This window comes from Calliopsis andreniformis, chromosome 10 (assembly GCF_051401765.1).
Source record: "Calliopsis andreniformis isolate RMS-2024a chromosome 10, iyCalAndr_principal, whole genome shotgun sequence".
NCBI lineage: Eukaryota > Metazoa > Arthropoda > Insecta > Hymenoptera > Andrenidae > Calliopsis > Calliopsis andreniformis.
The window spans coordinates 19,794,169-19,817,252 of record NC_135071.1 but is presented as its reverse complement, the minus strand read 5'-3'; the positions used below and the strand labels follow the sequence as shown (position 1 = coordinate 19,817,252).

General features: G+C 36.2%; 5 protein-coding genes and 1 long non-coding RNA gene across 8 annotated transcripts; 5 read left to right on the top strand and 1 right to left on the bottom strand.

The window, feature by feature from the left end:
- Positions 1-9,576: 9,576 nt before the first annotated feature.
- On the top strand, positions 9,577-11,036 carry LOC143184519 (uncharacterized). The gene is made up of 2 exons (XM_076386813.1): positions 9,577-10,026; positions 10,510-11,036. The coding sequence occupies exons 1-2, from the start codon at positions 9,867-9,869 to the stop codon at positions 10,965-10,967; spliced, it is 618 nt and encodes a 205-aa protein (XP_076242928.1). The 5' UTR covers positions 9,577-9,866; the 3' UTR covers positions 10,968-11,036.
- Positions 11,037-11,175: 139 nt separating this feature from the next.
- Eaf (ELL-associated factor) lies at positions 11,176-14,011 on the top strand. 2 transcript variants are annotated; one of them, XM_076386811.1, is made up of 7 exons: positions 11,176-11,660; positions 11,729-12,130; positions 12,491-12,722; positions 12,810-13,043; positions 13,200-13,486; positions 13,575-13,677; positions 13,741-14,011. In XM_076386811.1, exons 2-6 carry the CDS (start codon positions 11,980-11,982, stop codon positions 13,673-13,675), a joined length of 1,005 nt encoding a protein of 334 aa, XP_076242926.1. In that variant the 5' UTR covers positions 11,176-11,660; positions 11,729-11,979; the 3' UTR covers positions 13,676-13,677; positions 13,741-14,011. The 2 variants fall into 2 exon arrangements, with proteins under 2 accessions (XP_076242926.1, XP_076242925.1); XM_076386810.1 differs by having other exon boundaries at positions 11,176-12,130.
- A 186-nt stretch (positions 14,012-14,197) lies between these two features.
- On the bottom strand, positions 14,198-17,618 carry Chpf (Chondroitin polymerizing factor). Its single transcript, XM_076386809.1, has 7 exons — positions 17,476-17,618; positions 16,600-17,371; positions 16,225-16,532; positions 15,563-16,153; positions 15,213-15,488; positions 14,955-15,138; positions 14,198-14,867 (listed from the first exon to the last, which is right to left on the bottom strand). The coding sequence occupies exons 2-7, from the start codon at positions 17,243-17,245 to the stop codon at positions 14,554-14,556; spliced, it is 2,319 nt and encodes a 772-aa protein (XP_076242924.1). The 5' UTR covers positions 17,246-17,371; positions 17,476-17,618; the 3' UTR covers positions 14,198-14,553.
- A 318-nt stretch (positions 17,619-17,936) lies between these two features.
- Positions 17,937-19,317, top strand: Ecsit (evolutionarily conserved signaling intermediate in Toll pathway, mitochondrial). 2 transcript variants are annotated; one of them, XM_076387784.1, is made up of 3 exons: positions 18,064-18,082; positions 18,189-18,896; positions 18,964-19,317. In XM_076387784.1, exons 1-3 carry the CDS (start codon positions 18,079-18,081, stop codon positions 19,263-19,265), a joined length of 1,014 nt encoding a protein of 337 aa, XP_076243899.1. In that variant the 5' UTR covers positions 18,064-18,078; the 3' UTR covers positions 19,266-19,317. The 2 variants fall into 2 exon arrangements, with proteins under 2 accessions (XP_076243898.1, XP_076243899.1); XM_076387783.1 differs by having other exon boundaries at positions 17,937-18,896.
- Positions 19,318-20,517: 1,200 nt separating this feature from the next.
- LOC143185069 (uncharacterized) lies at positions 20,518-21,399 on the top strand. The gene is made up of 2 exons (XR_013002866.1): positions 20,518-20,898; positions 21,051-21,399. It is a non-coding gene; the product is annotated as an uncharacterized LOC143185069 (long non-coding RNA).
- LOC143185066 (uncharacterized) lies at positions 21,203-22,886 on the top strand. The gene is made up of 8 exons (XM_076387790.1): positions 21,203-21,264; positions 21,329-21,446; positions 21,546-21,807; positions 21,871-21,993; positions 22,069-22,159; positions 22,299-22,432; positions 22,525-22,657; positions 22,721-22,886. Exons 1-8 carry the CDS (start codon positions 21,244-21,246, stop codon positions 22,769-22,771), a joined length of 933 nt encoding a protein of 310 aa, XP_076243905.1. The 5' UTR covers positions 21,203-21,243; the 3' UTR covers positions 22,772-22,886.
- The last annotated feature ends 198 nt before the right edge of the window (positions 22,887-23,084 follow it).

The window sequence follows — 23,084 nt, the reverse complement described above, 5'->3', positions numbered from 1 at the left end:
TGCAATTGAGCGCGTCCCAGTCGTGTAGGATTCAAACGCTTAACACGTTTCCTGCCTGCAAGCGACTTCCGCCTTCTAACTTCTTCCCTCCCCCGAGGAAGATTATGAAGTAAATGTCCCAGGAGTCGACCATGCCTCGATACTTAAAGTCTGATAAAAAAGAAACAAAAAATATATGTAGTTACTGAGGTGCAATTCAAGTGTTAAGATACGTGCACTTTTCGATTGTCCAGTTACTGGGACATTTAACATCTTAAGCGTTGCTGGGACATTTATCGAGTTACCCTCGGACTGAGTTCTTAGTATCTCTGTTTTTATTCCCAGCGAGCTCGGTCGATACGAATGCTCAGCTCGTCGAATCGTATTTGGATTTTTGCTAACCCGAGGTCGATATTGATTGGGACAGTGAAATGTTTCCATTAGGGAATAATGAACTGTTAACTGGGCTTCTAATACATCGGGCAAAGCTGCGCCGCTCGAATCGTGATTCGTTTACCGATTCGGTGAATGCTTGCTCGAAGCTCGGTCTCTCGTCCTGAATCAGCGACCTCTCGATTCGATCCTATTACCGTCATTGGCAGTAAACCGTGTTAAGAGGATTTCAAATCGCGTTACTGCACGTGTGGGTGTCCAGTCTCGTTAAACATTCGCATCGAAAGACTTCTTTCCTCTAAGCGTCGCGTAGCCGTAAGTAATCGTTACACAGCGGCTCCCCTGTCTACTTTGGGCATCCCCTCTCTCTCTTCAGCGTGGCAATAGTATGCAGAAATCCTTACTGAATCATGTTAACACTTTGGCAGCCACAGAGCCCTAGCTGGATGGCGCCTTCAGTTTCTAGAAGTCTATAGCTACTTGGCAAGGACGTAGTTCTACGTCATTTTAAGGTCGACGTAGAACTAGGGTCTCAGTGATCAGCTGTAGACTTGAAAATGACGTTGAACTACGCTCACAGTGACCAACTATGGATTTCAAAATGACGTAGAACTGAGGCCCCAGTAATCAGCTGTAGATTTCAGAATGACGTAGAAATACGTTCCCAACGCCCAACTAAGGAATTTAAAATGACTTATTAAAACTAGGTTCTCGACTGCCAATGTGTTAATTTGAATCCGCGCCACGCTGGAAGCGTCATTAACATACGACTGAATCAGAGAGGAGGGAGAGGAAGCGAGATCTCATAAATATGTGTTCGATTTTTTGTCGAAGCGACAAGTAGCGATGATTCATCGATTCCTCGGGTCCCTCGGTTCTTCCTTTCGATGGCGTTTTAGTTTCGCTAACGATCTTCAAACCGGTTTTGAACACCGAAATCCAACCAGTGCAGTCCATAAGCTAACTGTCGCTCGATCGAACAAGCTCTTTGCTACGATAAGATTATTGTCGCATTTCTGAGATTACTTGAACGCAATCGCAGCTGTTCATTATTCGCGGATTGAGAATTATTTTTCATTGTTTTCGATGCTGCTATACATTCGGGCTCTGCGTAGAATGGAACTTAAAAGTTTCCCACCGTCCTGTACGAACAAGTAATTAGGTTTATTAATTATTGGAGAAATTGTTTTGTTGATAAAGAAAAAATCGACTTGGGTGCTGGTCACATGATGGCGTTATTTATAATTTTATATTCGAATTGGTAATGGGTTTGAGTCACGCGACTGTTTGAACGAATGTTGAAAATTTTACAGAAGTGTCTAATTATAATTATTCTATTTTATTTCCCTTGGTTCGTAAATTGTCAAATACACTAATATTTGAATTCTCGATAATTATAATCAGACACTTCTGTATATAACCTTGTAAATAATTATCGCAATGAGAGATCCTTTATTATTTGTTACTTTTTATTGGGCTATTATTCGAAGAGTGGGACCAAAAGAAGTTTAACAACTTGTATTTAATTTAACAAACCGTACTAGCACGTATAACCTCTGCTACCTCCACTCTTCATTTGTTAAATTTGTTGTACTTTTAATTATTTAAAAAAAAAGAAAAACGAAATTTAACTTAATTAAGATATTTATTAACATTCATCACCCAGGTCGATTTTCCCCACCATCCTCACAAGGGTACGCGGAAGTCTCGATATTTGCCAAACATCGCCTCGAACACACGTTCTCTGTATACAAAACAAAAGCCAGTGTCCCATCAAAGGAAGAGGTCGTGTGAAGAACGATTTATCAGTCGACTACGTGAATTCGAGCGATCGGCATCTGTCGTTTAGACTAAATTATGCAGAATTGACTCGGCTGTCGCTAGAGTGGATGGGGAATATATCAAATCGACTTCGTCTGATCATACCGCCGAAGAAGGTAAATCCTCTTTTATTTTCATCGAACCGTTCCTATACTTCATATAAGCCGCGTGTGACGAGCGTAGCGAATCGAACTCGTGGAGTTCTTGCCTATCGCGTCGGTTCCAACGAGATGGTAAAGAGTTATGTTACACGGTGTCCTGAGGGTGATGCATGCCACAGGAAATAGGGTGTTCCAAGACCCACGGGTGGGAACGTAGCATCGTTACGTTGATTAACACTTTCGCTGCGATACGTACGAGTGGCCCGTACCTTTATTCCTACCTTCATTTTTCACTTCTAATGGCAACTCGAGCCGCGGTCTGAATTAAACTAGTAATTTTGAGGAGAGAATAAGTCCACGATAGGACTCTAAAGAAGGAAATAATTGTATTTATTTATTTCTTCAAACTAATGTCAATTTTGCAGCAAGATTTGGGCCCCTTGAGGACTTTTAGTTTCGAGCTTACTCGAAAATGGCTAACTTTAGACCTTATGACTCTTCTCCAACTTACGTTTCAGATAGAACAGTGGCCATTATCGTTAGGAGTAACGTGACAGCTAATTTCTTACTAGCCACTAGAGAAAGCATAATATTCTCGCAGCGAAGGTGTTAAGAGACAGCAAAGAGGCAGGTCACGGCCATTAGGATCAGCTAATAAGGGCGCGTGTGCGTCGTCGGTGTCCTCTGTATCGCGAATCGCTTGAAACATAAATAAATAACAGAGGGGAAGTGGAACTTGAACTTCGGTAAACGTTTAGACTGTGCGAACGGGCAGGAAAGAAGTGGTTAAAAGGTTGTACGAATTTTTGTCGCAAACAAAAGGAGCACTTGTTACTGACACGTAGGTTTTACGCTCTTCTAAGTCAGTGGTACCACGAAATGATTTTTGTTCGCCGATAATGTTTATAAGCGTCGATCTCGTCCTCTTTCACAATTTATCCGCGACTGTTCCTTTTCAGCTGGGGAACGACGGAGCCTCAGCCGATTCCAGATCTTTCCCCAGCCACCCCTTTTCATTTCTCGAACGAACTTCTTTACGTAGAGCGCTGATGTACATAGAACAAATAGACGAGGAGATTGCATCGGTGTAGAGGCGTAAATTCCGTGAGATTAATTCCTTGATTTCTTTACTGCCAAATGAGAGAAGGTGGAAACCGTCACCGATCGAGTGTCGTACGCTCTGCTGAGAGATACCGATAATTTGTTGTAACATTCGATAGCAATATTATGTATCTACCGTTCGTTGGTGGAGCCTGAAGCGTGAATTACAGAAGCGAGCTGTGTGATAAAGTGGTGCGTGCTTATCTTTATGTCACACGTATGGAGAGAGAGATCGTGTGTGTGTGCAACGCATAAAGTAATAGGGATATCGTGTGAGCGCGTGAACGTGTGATTTAGCTACTAATACGGGAGATCGTTTGGAACAGGCTGTTTCGAGGATCAAATTTTTTCTCGATGTGAAACGGTGGACAATCTACAATTTCGATTTCAAATTGTACATTTTTTTCCTTCTTTGTTTATAATATTTATGAAGTCTGTACATACATCTGTGTATTTATAAACCGTACTGTTTCTCTGTTCATTTTTCGTCACAGCTGGTTAATGATTTCGCCGAGGATTTTCTTTCGGCCTGCCGTTTACGTTTCTACGTTTTATCGTTCTCGCTTGGAACGTCGAAATTGCTACGAAAACAATCTTGGAGCAGTAAAGTTGAGCAATGAATTCGCTCATGCCTAATAGAGCCAATATAATAGAGTATGTACCATTTTTACCGACACGGATTTTGCGCAGCGTTCTATCGCGTAACTCTCAACGAAAATTTTCCTGCAACATTAATGGGGAAAGACGTAGCGGCAGAGGGAGGCGTTCTAAAACAATTTTCACTAACTTTTCTACAAGATTGACACGGCACGCTGCAACAGTCTCGCGAGCCTTTTTTATTAGCATCGAAGGGATGGTAAGGGAAAGGAACACAAGAAAAAAAAAAGAGAGCAAAAATAATGAAATTCCTTGCCGTAACTTGTAACACGCAATACATTGCCAATTATAGTTTATAACAATTGAATTCGGTGATGCATATATAGGCGGGTTCGAGGTCGTTTTCGATCGTTTCACTGTGTTTCCTCGGTCAATGTGAGATGACTGTAGAGTCCGCCCGTGTTCAAAACGTGATATAAACATGAACAAATAATAATAATAATCCGTTCAAACAGAATTACGTTCGACTGTACATGTTTATTAAAGTACCTGAATGGAAAAGCATCAAGCCTGTGTTTTCTCTTCGACACCGAGAGACAGATCGTGTTCTCCCGTGGCGTGTAAACGATACCATTATGCGCACTCGAGACTCCTCCCTTTTTTTGTCTCTGCATTACGCTCTGCGTGCATGTGTGAACCTGCGTGAGACCGTTTCACCATCGTCACTTTCTTCTTCTCTTATTTCTCCCCGCAAATGTACTTTTTCATGTGTGCACGGAAGCAAGCTCCCTCTTCTCCTTTTGTTTTCTTTTTTCTCTTTCTTTTTTTCATGCTTTTCTCGTTTTCTCTCTGTTCTCATATCGAGGCATAACGTTGAGTGGCCGTCACAATAGCGAGCTAATTCTTTAGAAGAAAACAAGGACTAGACGCTCGGAAAGAGTCGAGTGAAAGGAACGAGTCGTTACGTGGAATTCGCGGCTCTCGGTGTCTCTGCTCTTCCTCTCGGCTCCCCTCTCGGCTCCCCTCTCGGCTCCCCTCTCGGCTCCCCTCTCGATCATCGGCCACGAATTCTCGCGGATCCGATCGACGCACGATTGGAATGTACTGGGAGGTCTCGAAGCACCTTTCCTAGTTTCTACAGTTGTACATTATTATCGATTTCTACTATTTTTCATACAGAAAGGTAATTACGATGACTTGGACAATCCCTGATTATGGAATTAGGAATGTAGAACCATTTAAGTACTAAGATAAATGTCCCAGTAGCTGAACATGTCTTAATACCTGAACGCTAACTCTAATTTTGTTTAATTTTAAGCTTCAATTCTAATCTAGCCAATAGCAAACAAAAAATATACTAAATATTATCAAGTAGTAAGTATATTTAGCGACTGGAACGAAATTCAAATGTCAGAACATGGAATTTTAGACTGTTTACTTTTACTGGAACATGTGACATCTTAAGCGTGCAGGTACAGGGACATTTACCTCGCTGAAAAATTGAAAAGCTCATAATAAAAAGTGAAAATGGTCCTAATTCGATAACCAGGGAGTAGCAGTCTTCGAGCATCAATCAAATCATTCAAAGCACGTTTCATTCTTTTCTTCTTCTCTTTTCTATGCGTTCTTCTGACGCCTGGTGTCCTGGATACATTACACGGCTATTGCTACTTCGGTCATCGATCTGATACGTATCTGCATACATCGCGAGTTATGTTTCACTGCGGATCGCGTTACACACTGGCCAAAGAAAGTAATTTGTATTAATTTTTTCTTTGTCGTAACTCCTGGTTACACGACACTATCTCATCCGCCTACCGCAATTAACGTGACCTCTTTGCGATCCTGCGTCAACGGACGATGTTATAATAAGTTTTATTTATAATTTGGCACGTTATCGCTGCACTTAGAGTTTAGGGGGCGCCTAGACATTCGGCTGTTGAATATTTTATTATCGAGGGCTGCCCCAACGGCGAATCATCAATAACCGAGAGAAAAAAAACCAATCTCTCGTCAGCGTCAATCACGCTGCTTGCCTCGCCACGAGCATCGTGACTCACTCTTGTCAAAACAAGACCACGAGTAACGAGAACGTTGTATACATCTGTTTCGGCCGACATAAATGCGCGATGATAGGTGCTTTACTATCTTTAGAAGGAAGAGACAGCTCTTGTATGGACCGTCAAATGGTATATCAATGTTCGATAATAGTGCAACCTGGTTCCCTCCTTTTTTTTTTTTTTTTTTTTTTATATCGCGAATAGTACAATGGATATCTTCTTGATGGAGGCTCCAGATTCGTACACGATTCCCTTTCAATAGGACTTTTTCTGTTAGTCTCGTTAAAGGAGCATTGTGCATCCATCGTCATCCTCTAAATCGCTAACGAACACTTGGGGATGCACTTCTTTCAACTGAGACGAAATCCGACTCGCGGTTCGACTCATTTCCATGGGCGATAAACTGATTTTCAGTAACGACACGCTTTATTCTGTTACTCGTTTATTCACGCGATAATTCCCGCTGATTTCTGTTGTCAAAGAAAACACGGAGTGTGTATTTTTCTTTCTTGGATACGCTTCGCGGATCTACGTACGAATCGATGAGTTGAAGAAGAGTATAAGTCCAACATTAGATATTTTTAAATAATCTTTAAGTTATTTATAGACTCCAAATCTGAGGGGTATTAAATTACACGAAAAACAAGTGAACTGTTCTTCAATTCATCGATTCAGACATCCAGCTTATTTATCAAATCAAATAAATTATTTTTTTTTAGGATCTATTATTATTTTTTTATTATTATTAACCTTTAACTGGTATGGTGTCACTGTAATAATATAATGTGGTATAGTTGCTGCCATTCCATTATCAAATTAATAATGATAAATTCATAATTTTCTACTTCATTATTATCTATAAGTAATTGACTGACATTTAGCACAATAAGGTCTGTGATCCCACCATACCAATCAAGAATTAACTAAGCTTCCAGCGTTATTCTAAGTTCAATAACAGATAAAAAAATAAGTGGGGCATATATGTCCACGAAAGGGTTAAAAACTTCAAAAAGTGAGGTTAATCATCTCGGCTTGTGAACAGCTGATAGATTCGTTGAAAGAAGCTCAACGAGGAAATTACTTCAGAATGTATCGGTGACGTTGAAAGGAGGACAATGGTTTGTAATACAGTCGACGATAGGAGTCCTGGCAGCGTTTATTCGAAAGGTGAAAATCCAGATGAGTATCGTGTTGGCATTGATAAAAGAGGAAAAACTGACGCGCGTTTTCCCCGTCGCGTAACACAATTGCAACAGCTTCGTAATTTTGATCGCAGTAACGAGCAATGAGCATTTTCCAGTGGAACGATGGGGGGGAAAAAAGAGATATCCGAGCATTATACGAGTGCAGCGCGGCGTGAAGGATTGCAAACGAGGAGAAAACAATGTTTACTCCACCGAGGAATTAAACACAATCGAAGAACCGTTACGTAAGAAAGTTGAAAACCGCTGAAAGAATTCATTAACACGTATCCTAGACTTTAAGTCCTAGACAAATATATCTTTTATTTCTCAGAGAAATCGTGCTCTAATCTCAACGAATTGCGGACTTTTCAAGGGCCCATTAATTTCGTGTTATAGTTCATTGTCACAGCGAGCAATTTGAAATAGGGTTGCTGGCACCCAATGTAAAAGTGTCGGAAATTTCTATTTTTAGTCCCTCGTGGTTATAGAGAAGAAATACTTATCTAATAAATAGCGTTTAAACGTATAAAAACAGAATTCGTGTTGAATGACCAATTTGTAACCGTACATAAATAGTCTTTTAAATGATTTTTAAAAAGGGGGGGAAATAAGAGAACGATAAAGTAACGTGTGATTTCGATTACTTCTTTTGCTATACCGTAATAAAATTTGAATAAGAACGTTGTGCCAGAATTGGCTTGACGATGATTAAGTTTAACGATCGTAATAGTACGATGAACTAAAAATAATCACCTTTTAAATAATATCGCTATAGTTTTAGATACGAAGTAGTAACGACTGTTTTTGTGAATGGGATTTTTACTGGCGCGTTATTTACTATTGGACAAAGTGCATTGATACACTTGAACGTTATCTAATACGATTCCGGAGTTTGAAGGTTAAATGAGAGCCACTGACAGAAATATGCTGTATCTTTTTCACGTTTACATGACATGGATGATCATCGCGGCCTTTAAAAATGTCAAAATACGTAATCGTTGCATTAAATGAGCATGTTTAGGCGTGAATATCTGTGAGACTCTACAAACTGTTTTCCAAATATTTGAATACCTTGTTTACCGTGTCAACGCGAGAAATATGTTAATTAAAGTGAATGGTTGTCACCATTTCTAGCAATTGTGGATTTTAACCTGTGAAACGTTTGTCGCGAGATTTTTCGACCCATTAGATGGCAGCACTGAACAGATACTGCGCACCAATTCGTAAGTGCCAACACTATTCAAATGTGCAAAAAAAGTAGAAAGAAGTTTACATTCATAGTATTCTTATTACTATCATTGCTCTCTATGCATTAAAAATATTGAAGATTTCTCAACTATCGACTATCTCTTTGAACCTCCGTAGTCTATTTTTTGTTAACAGTGCAAAGTATGCAAGTTTTCTCATGAATACCAAAACATGTATTTTTCTGCCAAATCACTGGCTGCGCATATTCGTATCTCAACCAGAAATTTCCTCTACAGTAGACGTTTTCTGGTAACGTAAATTACAAACGGCAGCTAACAGAAGCTTTAAGCCATTTAATACCATGATAGTATCTAGAGAGGTTATCTAAAAGAAATAATCAACGATCGTTACCATTCGTGGAATACTGCTTATCGCTTATTTTAACCGCACGAAATCGATATTTCGCGTTGCAAAATTTGACAGAAACACGTAGAATATGGTTATGGTCCTTTGCCCTCGGTTTGAGAACCCCTGCAAACGAAATCCGAATTTCCAATGTCGTGAAGTTGTGCAGGGTTTAGGGTGGTGTAACGATTTCACGTCGTGTGCGCACGAACATTTGCCGCGATTACACGACAAGTTGTCAAGGGTAAAAATACTGCAGTACTGCTGCAAAACTTTTAGCGGAAGCGTCAACGCGCATCGGTGATGTACATATTAGTCACGCTGTCGCTTTTAATGAAAGGAAAGACGTTCACCCTCACATAGTGCATATCCTCAATGTCCCTTTTTTTCGCGTACAAAAAGCTCGCTGTCTTCCATTGCTTAAACGTCCTCAGTTTTCCGCTGCCAAACCGCCTGCCAATTTACCTCCTCTTTTTCATATACAACGATAGCTATACTTTCCATATCGATTATCTTTCAGCTATTGATTTCTCTATATCGCACAATTTCTACAAAGTATAAGAATTCTAGAATGTTTGTACATAGTAGAAGTGTATACTGCGTTGCTCGGCCTCATTTTGAAACGAGTAGGTAAAAGTTGTTTGATTTATAGTCGTCACTTTACAAATAAACGAATTGAAAATGCATATACGCATCAAGGACGAGATATCTAGTGAGTCATATGGAATCTGGATCGAGATAGACACACGTATCTGTGTCTGATTGCGAGTAGAAAACGATGCTCGTGCTGCTATCTGTGTTAAAGTTCGTGTTTTAGCGAACTTTAACAATTCGGATAAAATGCATTGGAATTCTTTGCCAAGTGCATAACCTCTCTCGATGCTTAACTTAAGAGGAAAGTTGTTTTTTTGAAGAATAAAGTAGGGACACTGTTTTGGGGCCACGTCCTTCCATCGTGATCGCATGGAAGTTTTGATGGGATCTAATGTATCCTGCGACACGAGATTAATCGAGTCAAGGAGCAAGGAAAGTTGACCATGGTTTGCCCGAGCAGCGTTATAGCACATCTAGCGAAATTTCTTGTGACGATTGGTTGCATGGCAACAGTTCGCGATCCTTTTGGTAAAACGAGCCCCTGGTCTTTCCGTGTCTTCCAAATTTTGCTATCGCACTCCATCCTAGGGATACTCAGGTTTGGTAAGGAAGCACCTTTTGACGCTTTGTATCTTGCATCTTGATACTTAACTAGTTGTATTTTTAAAACAATATTATCTGTACAGGGCCCCCTAAAAGTTACATCTTGATAAGTTAGTGGGGGTCAAGCAAAGGATTAGTTGGTATGAAACAGCATAAGGGTATTGTACTTGTCTTTTGGATATATAAAGTTCAGAAGGTGGAAAAATTATTTTTAGTTCATAGAGTTACAAGCAAATGGCATCGTTTTTGCATTCTTGCTTTGTGTCGTCAAACATTCTTATAGATTGGGTGAACATTCCAAAGATTCAATACTCTTGTAATACTATTGAGAACTTTGAGAATAGTTAGAATGTGTATTGTTTGCTTTATTGTACAACAGAAAGTTCATTCACGCCATAGTTTAGAATAAATGTAGCTGCACTTATTTTAATACTGTGCGTATTCCTTTTAGAATAAAATTATTTTGAAGAATATTACTTCCAGGAGCACCATTCGTCGTATCTACAACCAATGTAGCAAAGTACTTAAGGATCTTTTATGATTGGTATTCCAAGATCATTGACATTTTACCCTTGGCATTATTTACTGCTGGTTTTCTAAATGGATATGGGATTAATGACAAGATTTGGCTCATAGTACTTTCTTTAGGTCTTTTACCGATATTTTTTCAGTTACAACTAAGACGAAAAAAAAGCCACATACGGAGACATCAGTTATTATTGAATATTACTTTCATATTACAATTGTTAATGATTACATTAGTAGGCTTACGAAATAGTAACTACAATGTCATAAGCTTAGTTGTCTCGTATATTTTCGAACGTTTTTTCATCGACGAGTTTTGCTACTATTATAATATCCCAAGTACCGATTTAACCCAATATTGTTTGTGTTTCACAGAAATTTTTATGGTTTTGACCTTAATCGAATTATCACAGTAATTATATGAATGTACAATTAATACATTTTTATACCTTTACAAAAATAAAGTGACTTTTTATCTGTGTGCATTCTTCGTTTTAAACTTTACAGTATTTCGTAACGTACTAAATTCCCTAGTAACAGAAGGAAAAGATTCGCGAAGAAATGAAAGTCGCAAGAGAATAGGAATATTCAAAAGTTACTAGCCTCTAGAAAGCAAGAAAAAATGTGTAATTTTTTATGTCAGCAAAAAGATAAAACATACAAACTTTTTACAGAATATGACAATCATTAAAAAATTCAGTAAATATTATTTATCATAAACGAAATTAAGAGAAAACCAATAAGAATCTGTTTTTTTTTTTTTTTTTTTTTCGAACGTCATATCCGTCAGACATAACTCACGTATATGTATCCCGTCTGTATTAAGCACAGATCCTATGATAAACTTGAATTCCTATACATACTCGGAAAGTTAATTTTCGATTGAACTGTAGAACGTTCGTTACGATGCGTCTCTTAAAAGACCGAGGGCAAACGGACCATAACGTATGTTACATCGAATCAAACTGACGAGACGTGTTCGAGTCGTTACAACCACATTTATTCAGTAGCTCGTATTTCGGGGCAATAATAAAAAACGAATTAACCATAAGTGTGGATTTTCATGAGTGCAGATAACCGGACAAATTAGGTCAACGAAGAATCGTATGGTGCGAGCTGTGATAATTTCGTTTGATTTCTCTATGCCTTAACAGTTTGATTGATTATTAAAATACAGTTTCATGGTAATCGTTTTTGTACACGTGACGGATCGAACGATCAAAAGAACGAAGGGATCGTGACAGTATAAACCCTCCAGTTCCCGAAGCAGCTGTTACTGGAAAATGCGATTTCGCATCTCTGCCATATTTTGGCAGGCCAACGAATAGAACGTGCCACGAATAATCTTGATTCCCCGTGGATCGTTTATACGTCGGGCACGCTGCTCGTTCACGTTTTCGAAAGGTGAATCGAATAAAAGTGTAACCAATGAAATCGGTTACTTCAGTCCCCGAAGCAAACTTCCAAGGTATCGGGCGTGACATGGCAGAGCGACTCGGTTTGGGCCCCGAAATTCGGGAACTTAAATTGGGTCCAACTTTTACTAACAACAGATCAACAGCTTTTCATACCCTGAAATGTTAGTATACCAGTTTATTCAATTTACAAACTGAATCTATGAATCCGTTCCATGCACAGTGCTGTTTTCATACATGTAACTTTAAATGCCCTTAAGTTGTCTGCTGTTTATGTTCTTATCATAAAAAGATGGCAAGGAAAATCGTTGTTTAGAAAAATGTCTAGAACAAGTATTTGAGAAACTGGAATCCAGTTTATTTGTGTAACATCTGTTTCTCATTCATGAGCAGGTGTAATTTATGATTGTTAGGATTCAAATAAATTGTATTAAAGTGTATGGAAACGTGTCATAATTTGCTATGAACTTAGTCTACAGGTGCAGATTTGTATGTAGAATTAATTGAATACTGCCTTGTTTCAGATGATTTCAAACCAGCTAGTGTTGATGTTTCTAAAGTGGCAAGAGTTGATGTTGGAATGAACAATACAATGACTGTTACTGTACCTCACTTAGATGGTGCTGGAATACCTCATACAGTGTTCAAGGGTTCTCAAAGACCTTATCATAAAGAATGTGTTTTAATAATAGACAGAGTTACTGGAGAAATTACTTTAGAAAAATTAACAGCAAACATACAAGTGAAAAAGACCCGGTATGATTATATTTTATTATTCGTAATATGTTACACTGTAACACCTTCATTTTACATATTATCAATAGATGTTTTATTACCCTTTAGAACAGAACCAAAATCTCAATCCCACTTGAATATTCCTGGGGGAAATAGTAGCAATAGACCTATAACTCCAGTCGAAACCAAAAGAAGTCCTACACATGGAAGAGCCACTGGGAGAACAAAGGTTACAAGTGGGAAGAAAAAAGAACCTAGTGCTCAGCTACATCCTAAACAGTATAGTCCTCTTCGAGTTTCTCCATATCATGGCAAAAGTCCACCTTCTACAACAATTAATAGGTATATAGATATTCCTTGATACCAATAATTTACATTACCTCATTTGAATGCTTCAGAAATGATCAATGCAATTCCTTAGTCTTTGTTCATGTAATAATTTCACTGTAATATATTAAGATTTTATTCTAAACGTACTAAAAACACACAGAACTTTAGTTCACCAGTGCAACCTGCAATGGCACCATCGACTTTGGCTAGTTTGCCGATGATCGGCTCCGATAACGATGACTGCCCTTTATCGTCATCTGGATCATTCCCGACTATGAACCCGTCTGTACCTTCGAGATCGTCTCCTGCAATAAATGCTCAACCGATTTCAAAACCTCTTACCGCTGATAGTGATGAAGGAGCTCTTAGCGATTCTACTACAAGTAGCTCAAGTTCAGATAGTTCAGACAGCGATTCTGATACTGAAAACGTTCCTGTTTTGCCAGGAACTAATGGTATATCTCTTAAATTTTTACGAAAATTGTTAATTTCTTTAATAAGTATATTCTGAAAGTAGTAAAATCTTGTTCTTTCCTTTTTTAGGTCATTTAAACAGTACAGCTTCATCTCCTACACTAATAATGCCAGATAATCTTTTAAATGATGATTTACAATTATCTGAATCCGAGTCGGATAGCGATTAATGGTATGTATATATAAAAACTATGTAATGTTATTAGCTTTAGTAACTACATTTTTGTGATAACAGTTTTCAGAAATACTGAAAGATCTTTTGAAGATCGTGTTGCCAAACAATTACATGTTTTCCTTTGGTGTATCTTGTGCTGTATCAAGGGATTAAGGAAGATGCAATAAAAAATTGTTGATTTTGTCTTACATTATATAAAACTATGTGTACAAGAAATTTGAGAACATTACCTATTCTCAATATATTGCAGTAAGTTACGCCATATACAAATACAAAAACATTTGCTTTTTAAAAATAGTAAATATATGCAAAAAGAAGTAATGAATGCAGATGGTAACATAGTGTATGTATTTATTTATAAGGTATTAGGGATTGTACAATTGCTATTGATTAATATTTAGTGTAATTATATGATCTTTACTTTCTTATATATTTGGAAGGTAGGAATCTTGCCAAAACATTTTACATACTTTCTAGGAGAGAGACAAAGTTACATTAATTTTTTTTTTATTTTAAATCAATCCTCCTAGTTTTAAGATAACAGAAAAAAATAAATACACTCAATATTTAAATTTTGTACATGGCATATCCAATTTGTTCTTTTTGAAGTTTGTTTATGATATAAAATGTCAGATTTTTCAGATTGTGATATATGTATGCAAAACGATTGAATGACTGTATTACTTACAAAATATTTATTTAAACGAATTGTATAAATTTAATAAAGTATTCAGTATAATATGAATTTTATTATATACACATGCAAAATAGATATTTAATTATTCTATACTCTTCCAAGCTATTCAACTTTTGTACTATATAATTATCTTTAATTTGGTAATAATATTAATATATGTTATAACAAAGTATAGTTTACACAAGTAAACTGTCTCTATACGTTTTATAATCTAACACTAATCTGGCGAGTTGACTGCGCCGTCCTAAGTGGAAGTTCTTCGATCGTATACAAATTTTGTAGATATTATTATTGTAGGTACCATTGCAATCGATGTTTTTGTATTTTACTTTGAGTCCCGGCTCTACTGCACGTAGTACATGTATATTACTGAAAGACACAAACATTTCGAACAAAGATGTAACAGGAACATCTTGGGAAAGTTTTAAGAGAGATAGAATGTCTCGATCGGAGTGTACTATTGGAATGCTAGTCTCAACAGTTCTTCGCACTGCAACAAACGTGCAAATATATTTACTAAATGAATAACATTTAAGTACATTATTGATAAAACGAAAATACACAGAAAGGATCATACTTGCGTTGTAATCTCTAACATAAAAAGCTATATTATTGTAATTGTATTCATCGTATCTCCCATGATTACGATTAATATCTGTTTCAATCCCTTTCACATCATTCATGTGAACAATGTCAGGATGGAATTCAACAAATGGAATCGGGCTGAATATTTGGTACTGACTGATGGTATTCATACGAATCTGAATATAGAAATAGTAATTAAATAACGTGCGCGATTAAACACAGATTACCTATGGTTTAGTGATAGACATACTCTGTTTAAATAATCCAATCGAAGCTGTATTCCAGTTTCAGCAAAAAGTATCAAACTCTCGGGTGAAAATTTTTTTACACATAAATCTGCAATAGCGACATCCAGCATTGGATTCAAGTCAATAGTTGTCACGTTACTTGGCAAACGTATGGAAAGCCAAGTAATTTTTGACTGGTTCTTTTTATACTTCTCAGCCACCATCAAAGCATATTGTTTAATATCATAAAATATATCTCCTTTACCTTTTGAGGGAGAATTAAAGTCATACAGAAGGACCTACATAAAAGTCAATGATGCTATAATAAAACTTGGTGAAATTTTTATAGAAGTATTTAAGAAACTGAAATTACCATCATGAGAAAAGTTTTGTACTTTTTCTCCATGCACTCTATAGCATATTGTTCTAAAAATTGTAACGCAGCTTCCTTTTTCGTCGAATCGATATTTAATATTACATTCACTCTTGTATTCTCTGTTACATATGGTACAGGCAAAATTTCAACTTTACCAAGTGGCTTGCAAACTTCTATTCTTTTCCTTACTTCTTCGCCAGTGATTAAGTTAACAAATGCTAGATCAAATATGTAATCCATTCCTCGGGAGGCGTCGAACCTCTGATAACCATTCAATAATTTTTTAAATTTCAATTTCTGTTCGGAATTATAGATCACGTTGGTGGTCGTAACGTTAACTATTCTATTTATATCGGATTTCGTATCAGTTTGTAACTCTTGCACACTTGAGAAGTCTGTACTAAAAAATGTGTGAGTTTCGTTAAAATACGTCCATCGTAAAATATCGAAACGTCCAGCGGCTTTGTTCCCTGGCTGATTACCAAGGGGCCAGGAAACATCTCGCTTTTGTGATGGACTCAAATGCGCCATATTCAGAATTGCGTTTCGAATATCAGAAATCTTTTCTTGAATTTCAATGGATTTCATCTAAAATTGATAAATGGATAAAATAATACTGTTTTATACAATTATCACGTTTAGGTTTACATTGAACTTACTGCCGCAAAGTAAGTGTTAAATTTATAAATCAGAAGGTGATCATATATTGGATATATTACAAGGGAGTTTTGAAGCTCGTCTGTCGCTACTAGATCTTTGAAGTTTCGTTCGAATAAAAATGACGATTTTAACTTAGTGAATGAAAATTTCTGCCCTTGTATCTGATTGGAACAAGGTGTTGATGAAGAGTGGACAATACATCTTCCAAAATTGACATCATCTGAATCAGAGTAAGCATTTTTCACACACCAATCTAAATTGTTCTTCAAGTCCTGTACTACTGAATTGCTCAAAAGAATTCCTGAATCTGAAAGTTTATCACAAATCATTAATTTTATTAGCAAGACTGCTTAATGCAATGTTACTTATTTTACCTAAAGAACAATAAGTTGAAATATCTCCAAAAACACCCACATGAACATTTTGACTTACGCTAATTTTGGTAACAAATTGCATTAATTTTTTAGCATTGACATAGCTGGTATCCTTTATGAGAAAATAGTAATCATAATTTTCAAGATAATTGTCAATGATATATTTCAGAGTATGAAATGGTTTTAGAATGCTTCTAGTATCTGTGAATCCAACTATACCAGGGAGACTCACATTAGGTTTTGTCCCTTCAGGTATAGAAATAAAGTATCGTACTTTATCCACAATATGAGCAATTGTTTTATTGATTGCTGTATCTCTACTGTGCAAATACTGCTGACTTGTTATCACTCCCACAAAGAGCTTTTCTCTTATTCCAAGTTCTGTAGAATAATACCTTGGGCGTATCAATGTTTTTGGAACCTTTTGTGCTTGCTGCGGTTTATTATTTGTGTTTATCTTTGGTTCATATTCATCCAGATCCTCTTGATAATTTGAATAATGCAATAATTGTTCTGTTTTATCGCTATAATCATCTACATCAATTGGTATCAGCATCATACTGAAGCTTAAACCCATGCTAAGTCCAATTATTAAATACATATTACTCCAGCAATGGGACAAGAATATCTTTAGTACTGGATTCATTTTTATAAAATATGATATAATGTGTTTTAGATTTATCACAGACAATAGAGGCTTCTTTGTTTTGTTAAGAAAATATAAATTATACTTTTCGTTTAATTCTTCGAACTTTCATTTTTAATTATGATTCTGTAAAATAATACGAAAAAATTGGTTAAACTTCATTGATGATTTTTTAAAGAAGTTAAATATGAGGTACCGATTTTATCAATTCAAAAAGTAAAGCATCTTACCTCTATTTAAGATCTAATACTGTAACTGACATTCGATTCGATTTAATGTTTCTATTCTTTTTAGCAGCAGGGGTTCTCAGTGATATTTTTCATTGTTCTGTGTAAGAATAGAAGAATGCTTATTAGACAAAATAACCATAATCTACATCATAAAACGTAATAAAAGCAAGAAAAATAATAAAATAAATGTTACAGCGAGTGTAGTTAGATAAATAGAAAAGTATGCTAATTTTGTATGATAGTACGTCTGTTCTTGTATGTAACTAGTTTGTGATTCTATCATGAAATAAATGATAAATAGATGATCCAATATACAGTAATTAGATACTGTATGTATTCATTACAACAGTATGTATTCATTACAAATTTAATTATTGCTCGAACATAAAGTATAAATAATATTTTTAAAATACTAACTGCACATATATATATATAAAAGAGTTTGTTTACGCCGAATTTAAAAGGTTATATACATTAAGAATATATTGTACAATGAACATTTCAAAAAAGTAAATTTAAATGTAATTGTAAAATCCGAAATGATAGTATGAATTCACTATTAAAAACGTCCTATTTATTAAAGAACATTTTGATAACTAAAAAATGGGTAACACCGCAGTTTACATTCATCAGGTGTTTTCATAATAATCATCAAGTTTTATATAAAGATAAAGAGCCTAATGTTAACCTTATACCTTATTCTTTTGATGCAGTAAAAACAAAAGAAAAACAAGCATTTATAGATATTATACGTTTATACATTAAAGAGAATAGATTAAGGACAGGACATGTAGAATTTATTAAGAAAGCCTTGATGTATATGGATGAATTTGGTGTGAATAAAGATATAGACGTTTATAAGGCACTGTTGGATGTATTTCCAAAAGGAAAATTCATACCAACGAACGTATATCAAATTATGCTTTACTATTATCCAAAGCAACAGGATGCAGCACTTGAAGTACTTCGCAAAATGGAAGAAAATCAGGTAATACCTGACTTTGAGGTACAGCAGATACTGTTAAATGTTTTTGGTGAAAGGGGTTATCCATTAAAAAAGTTATGGCGTATGATATACTGGATGCCTAAATTTTCAAAGCTAAATCCTTGGCCAGTTCCTGAACCTATACCTAAAGATTCAAAAGTGCTTGCACAGTATGCATTAAAAAAGTTGGCTAGTATAGATGTTCAATCTGAAGTAACTACATACGAAACTAAAGAAGTGCCAGATGCTATTGATGATACTTGGATTGTATCGTCTATGAGTAAATCACAGTCAGAACTACTTGCTTTGCAGCCGACAAATAAACCCTTATTCATAGAAGGGCCTTTCATGGTTTGGGTTGCAGATCAATGCATAGACTACTTTGTATTGAAAGGAGAACCGATAAAAAGGAAGATTATATATGAGACTTTTGATGGTAAGAAAACAATTATAACGCTTTCTTTGTTTTACGCATTCCTTATGTTTTATTATTTTGTTTCCAGATGTTTCTAATTTGCAAATACCATTTTGGGAGAAGCTCCACATTAATATGCCTGTTACTATCCATGAACAAGATGATGGAGTGTATTATGCAATGTGTGCAACAGGTACATCCTCGAAAGACTCGTTGCTGTCTTGGATAAGATGCTTGCAGAAGACGAATCCAGTTTTAGAAAATATACCAATAGTCTTCAAGCTAAAATCGTCAGTCCCTCCTCTACCATCGTACATAGAAGAAGGCAGTTGTACAGACAATACACTGCAAACGTCTCAGAATGTGAATGTATTGAAGGACAAAGATTAGTATATGTAAATAATCGATTTAAATGTTATAAATGAAGTTGATTTGTATCTTATTCGTCCGCATTTCATTTACCATCTAACTACAACCTTTTAAACCAGCCACTAAAGCTTTCGAGCTTGCAAGCACCAGAGCTTTCGAGCTTGCAACAGGCAGAGCTTTCGAGTTTGCAACAGGCAGAGCTTTCGAGCTTTCGAGCTTGCGAGCGATAGAGCCTTCGAGCTTGCGGGCACCAGCGCTTTCGAGCTTGCGACAGGCAGAGCTTTCGAGCGATAGAGCTTTCGAGCTTGCGGGCACCAGGGCTTTCGAGCTTGCGACACGTAGAGCTTACGAGCTTGCAAGCACCAGAGCTTCGATCTGTGCGGCGGGTAGAGCTGTCGAGCTTGCAAGCACCGGGCCTTTCGAGCTTCCAGGCTGCAGAGCTTCCGGGCTTACTACTAATAGAACGTTTAAGCTCTCAAACTCTGAGCTTTCAGGTCTATAATCACTAGAGTTTTCGAACTTGCACCCAGTAGCACTTTCAGTATTGTTCACGCTGAAGTTTTGGACCTTGCGAGGCGCTTGAAAAAAAAAATGACAGTTAAGCTTTCATTTATTAATTAATGCGCCTGGAACTAGACAAACCGAATGACACCATGCTAGCGAGAAGCCCTTGGCAGGAGTTAGGCCATGAGAAATGATTATCATAGGCACTGCCACATACTGCCTGGTATTTAGGCAGGTAATAATAGGTGTTTTCCAGATACTAGTAATATTCCATTTAACTCCACTGTTCAACCATCTGTTGAACATTGTTCTACCATTACATGAAACTCGGCCGCGGCATTAAACATTGGAGATATATCCTTTAGTAAAGCCCGGGGATCATTTTTATTTTACATATTTTCACACGTGCTGGTATACAATCATACACACAAAGCCTCTACATTGTTCGCCATATGCGGGTAATTATCACTATGAAATAAAATTGTCACTCTAAGTATTCTATACAAAAACAAACTAAAGAATAGGTATAAGACGAAGATGAGTTTTCTATTCTGTTTTGCAGAGCTTTCTCTAAGAAAAAAATTCTTACCGACACATATTTGCCTAATGAACAATGTCTGTATAAATTATATATCTTTGCAAACAAAGCAAAATCTGGCAAATGAAGCTTTTTATTGTGTGTCCTCGATAGTCTTACCGTCACTGAACTTTTCACGCAGAAACAGATTTCTTCGCCAATTCAATCGACTTTGTTATTTTCAAAGCAAAAGAAAATGATTCTACAAGACACCAATTTTCTTATCCACCTTACAGTAATAATGTACTTCGAACTAATACATACGTAGCCAGGTGATCAGTCGATGAATAATAAAAGTTCAATTTCGCAGAAGAGAAAAATGGAAGAAAAGAAAGATTAGACTGTCAGTCAAAGCACTAGACATAGTAGAACTCTTACAGTGAGGGCATGGCAAATATTGTACGTACAGGGCTAGCCCCAAAAAAAGTTATGGATATCACTGATAGTCAATATTGTAAAACGACTAAAACGTTAATGAAAATTTACGGCCTGTGGTCCTATCAAAATTCTAAAGAACGTAAAATTCGGATTGTTTTGTCATCTATCGTAGTCGGCGGCACACTATTCCTGGAGGTAAATTTTACTGGCAACAGTACTATTGCATTCGGTAACGGTCATTTCACGAGAGATTTTCAATAAACTTACCAATTTTTGGAAGCCTTATTTCTTCGAACTGTGCTTCGTCGCACTATAAAGTTTGAAATCACCAATATCTTTTTTTCTAGCATTTATATGTTCTCTTAATGCTGTTTGTCACTTGAAATTTCTTCCACTAAAAACTGTGGATCGGAAACAAATTTCAATGTCACAAATATTTCTCAGTTCCTGAAGGTGATCCGAGACTTTCAAGAAATAAATCTGTTCGAAGCCATTCCAACGCTAATAACGACGTTTATCTGTTTAGTAAAATTGAATATAATGAACTGGAATAAAGAAAGGGTGCGTAATTACTAACGAATACATAAGAAAAGTGTTAAATTATTGAATAATTTGCAACACACAGCTATATAATCTGACGAATGAGATAGACAAAGATTGGAGGGAGCAAACGGTCTCAGACGAGATAGAGATTATAATAAATTATATGAGTAAAGGACGACTATACACTATTGTATACACAGGTAATTTTAATTTCGCACTCTTTCAGTCAATTTCTTTATCGCGATGTTACCCAAGGAAACCTCTCACCAGAAGCAATGAATACTGCGTCTGTTTTTTAGGTTTTTTATACCTAATTCTATTAGTGTATTTCTCTGCCTTATTGTTTCCGTACGTACTCAATATAGTTTCGCCTCTGAACGAAACTCGTTCTCTAAACTACATATATCCAGCGGAGTATTTCATCAATGAGGAGGAAAATTTTGTTTGGATACTAACGATCGAGACGATATCTTGTTATTTCGGCATTGGAATTTTGCTTGCACACGATACAATGTTAATTTTGTATGTGCAATACATATGTGCTATGTTTGCCATTGTTGGGTAAGGTGATTGTAGCAAGTTTGAATTATAATACTAATACTAATTAGATTTTAATTACTCTAGACATCGGTTGGAACATACTCTGTACAAACTTCACGATGAAAATTACTTATGTGTGGCACGTAAAAAAAGGATGTACACAGAATTTGTCGGAAGCTGCGTTCAAACGCACCGAAAAGCTCTATAGTTAGTATTAGGAATGATCTACGTAATAATGTACTCGTTCTTAGCACTCAAAATAATCTTTTACTTTCTGTTAAGTTTTGTGGATCTCCTGGAATCATGTTTCATGCTATCTCAGCTTATAATATTGAGTTTAAATGTGGTCTGCTTAGCTGTTACTTTGGCGAGTGTGAGTAGCGTACTTTGACTTGTAATTTTCAAACTAAGATAATTGAGGTTTTCATCTCTTAATAGAGATGTCTTAATAGACAAACTATAAGAATTGTGGCAAGGTAAAATGGTCGTCGCCCTTTTTTTCTTAATTACAGATAAGCACGTTGGCTGGTTCGATCGACTCACTTAGATTCATCTTGTACGCTTCTGGACAATTGCTTCACATATTTTATGTTAGTTATCAAAGCGAAAAATTAATAAGTCACAGCTTAACTGTTTCTAAATCTGTGTAAGCATACTTTCGTACTAAATCATTAAGATCATGCTCATTAAATTTATAAGAAATCGAAAAAAATGAACAGCACGGTATTTCTTTCACAGGTACAATGGCACTTGGTATAACATACCGCAAGAAGTACAAAAAATGTTACTGTTTATATTAAGGAGGGCTAATATCCCTTCGTATTTAACAGCTGGAAAAATTGTTGTATTTTCCATACAAACTTTCAGCGTGGTAAGGAATGCATTATAATAATGTAAGAATTATAGAAATATGAGGGAATTCTTCTTTTTCAAGGTGGTTCAAAACTCCATGTCTTACTTCATGGTCCTAACGTCATTAAATTAAAGGAAAAATGACAAAAAATATTAACTATTAGAAATATTCACACATTTGCATCTATGCTTCTATATGAAAAGATAAGAAATGAAATGTGATCAAATAAAAGCACAGAAGTTTTTGTATATAATTGCGTATTCATTATACTAATATTAAAATTGCTCCAAAGATTATAGGATATTCTAGGATCATCTTTTCATAACAACTAAACAGTATATATGTATAATGGAATTTATAGTAAATCCAAGTTTAACTTATAACTTTGTTATAAGTAATCGGAATCATTTCATTCGGGAGAACAGGGGGAATTATTTGGTATCTT

Excerpts from the sequence above, each read along its gene's own strand:
- LOC143184519 (XM_076386813.1), top strand. The coding sequence starts at position 9,867 with ATGGTTTGCCCGAGCAGCGTTATAGCACATCTAGCGAAATTTCTTGTG. Across the intron at positions 10,027-10,509 it reads CCTAGGGATACTCAGGTTTG|GAGCACCATTCGTCGTATCT; the intron begins GTAAGGAAGCAC and ends TATTACTTCCAG.
- Eaf (XM_076386811.1), top strand. The coding sequence starts at position 11,980 with ATGAAATCGGTTACTTCAGTCCCCGAAGCAAACTTCCAAGGTATCGGG. Across the intron at positions 12,131-12,490 it reads AGCTTTTCATACCCTGAAAT|ATGATTTCAAACCAGCTAGT; the intron begins GTTAGTATACCA and ends GCCTTGTTTCAG. Across the intron at positions 12,723-12,809 it reads ATACAAGTGAAAAAGACCCG|AACAGAACCAAAATCTCAAT; the intron begins GTATGATTATAT and ends ATTACCCTTTAG.
- Chpf (XM_076386809.1), bottom strand. The coding sequence starts at position 17,245 with ATGAATCCAGTACTAAAGATATTCTTGTCCCATTGCTGGAGTAATATG. Across the intron at positions 16,533-16,599 it reads TTCAACTTATTGTTCTTTAG|ATTCAGGAATTCTTTTGAGC; the intron begins GTAAAATAAGTA and ends ATAAACTTTCAG. Across the intron at positions 15,489-15,562 it reads ACAAAACTTTTCTCATGATG|GTCCTTCTGTATGACTTTAA; the intron begins GTAATTTCAGTT and ends ACTTTTATGTAG.
- Ecsit (XM_076387783.1), top strand. The coding sequence starts at position 18,023 with ATGAATTCACTATTAAAAACGTCCTATTTATTAAAGAACATTTTGATA. Across the intron at positions 18,897-18,963 it reads TATATATGAGACTTTTGATG|ATGTTTCTAATTTGCAAATA; the intron begins GTAAGAAAACAA and ends TTTTGTTTCCAG.
- LOC143185066 (XM_076387790.1), top strand. The coding sequence starts at position 21,244 with ATGAACTGGAATAAAGAAAGG. Across the intron at positions 21,994-22,068 it reads ACGCACCGAAAAGCTCTATA|TTTTGTGGATCTCCTGGAAT; the intron begins GTTAGTATTAGG and ends CTTTCTGTTAAG. Across the intron at positions 22,433-22,524 it reads TTAACTGTTTCTAAATCTGT|GTACAATGGCACTTGGTATA; the intron begins GTAAGCATACTT and ends TTTCTTTCACAG.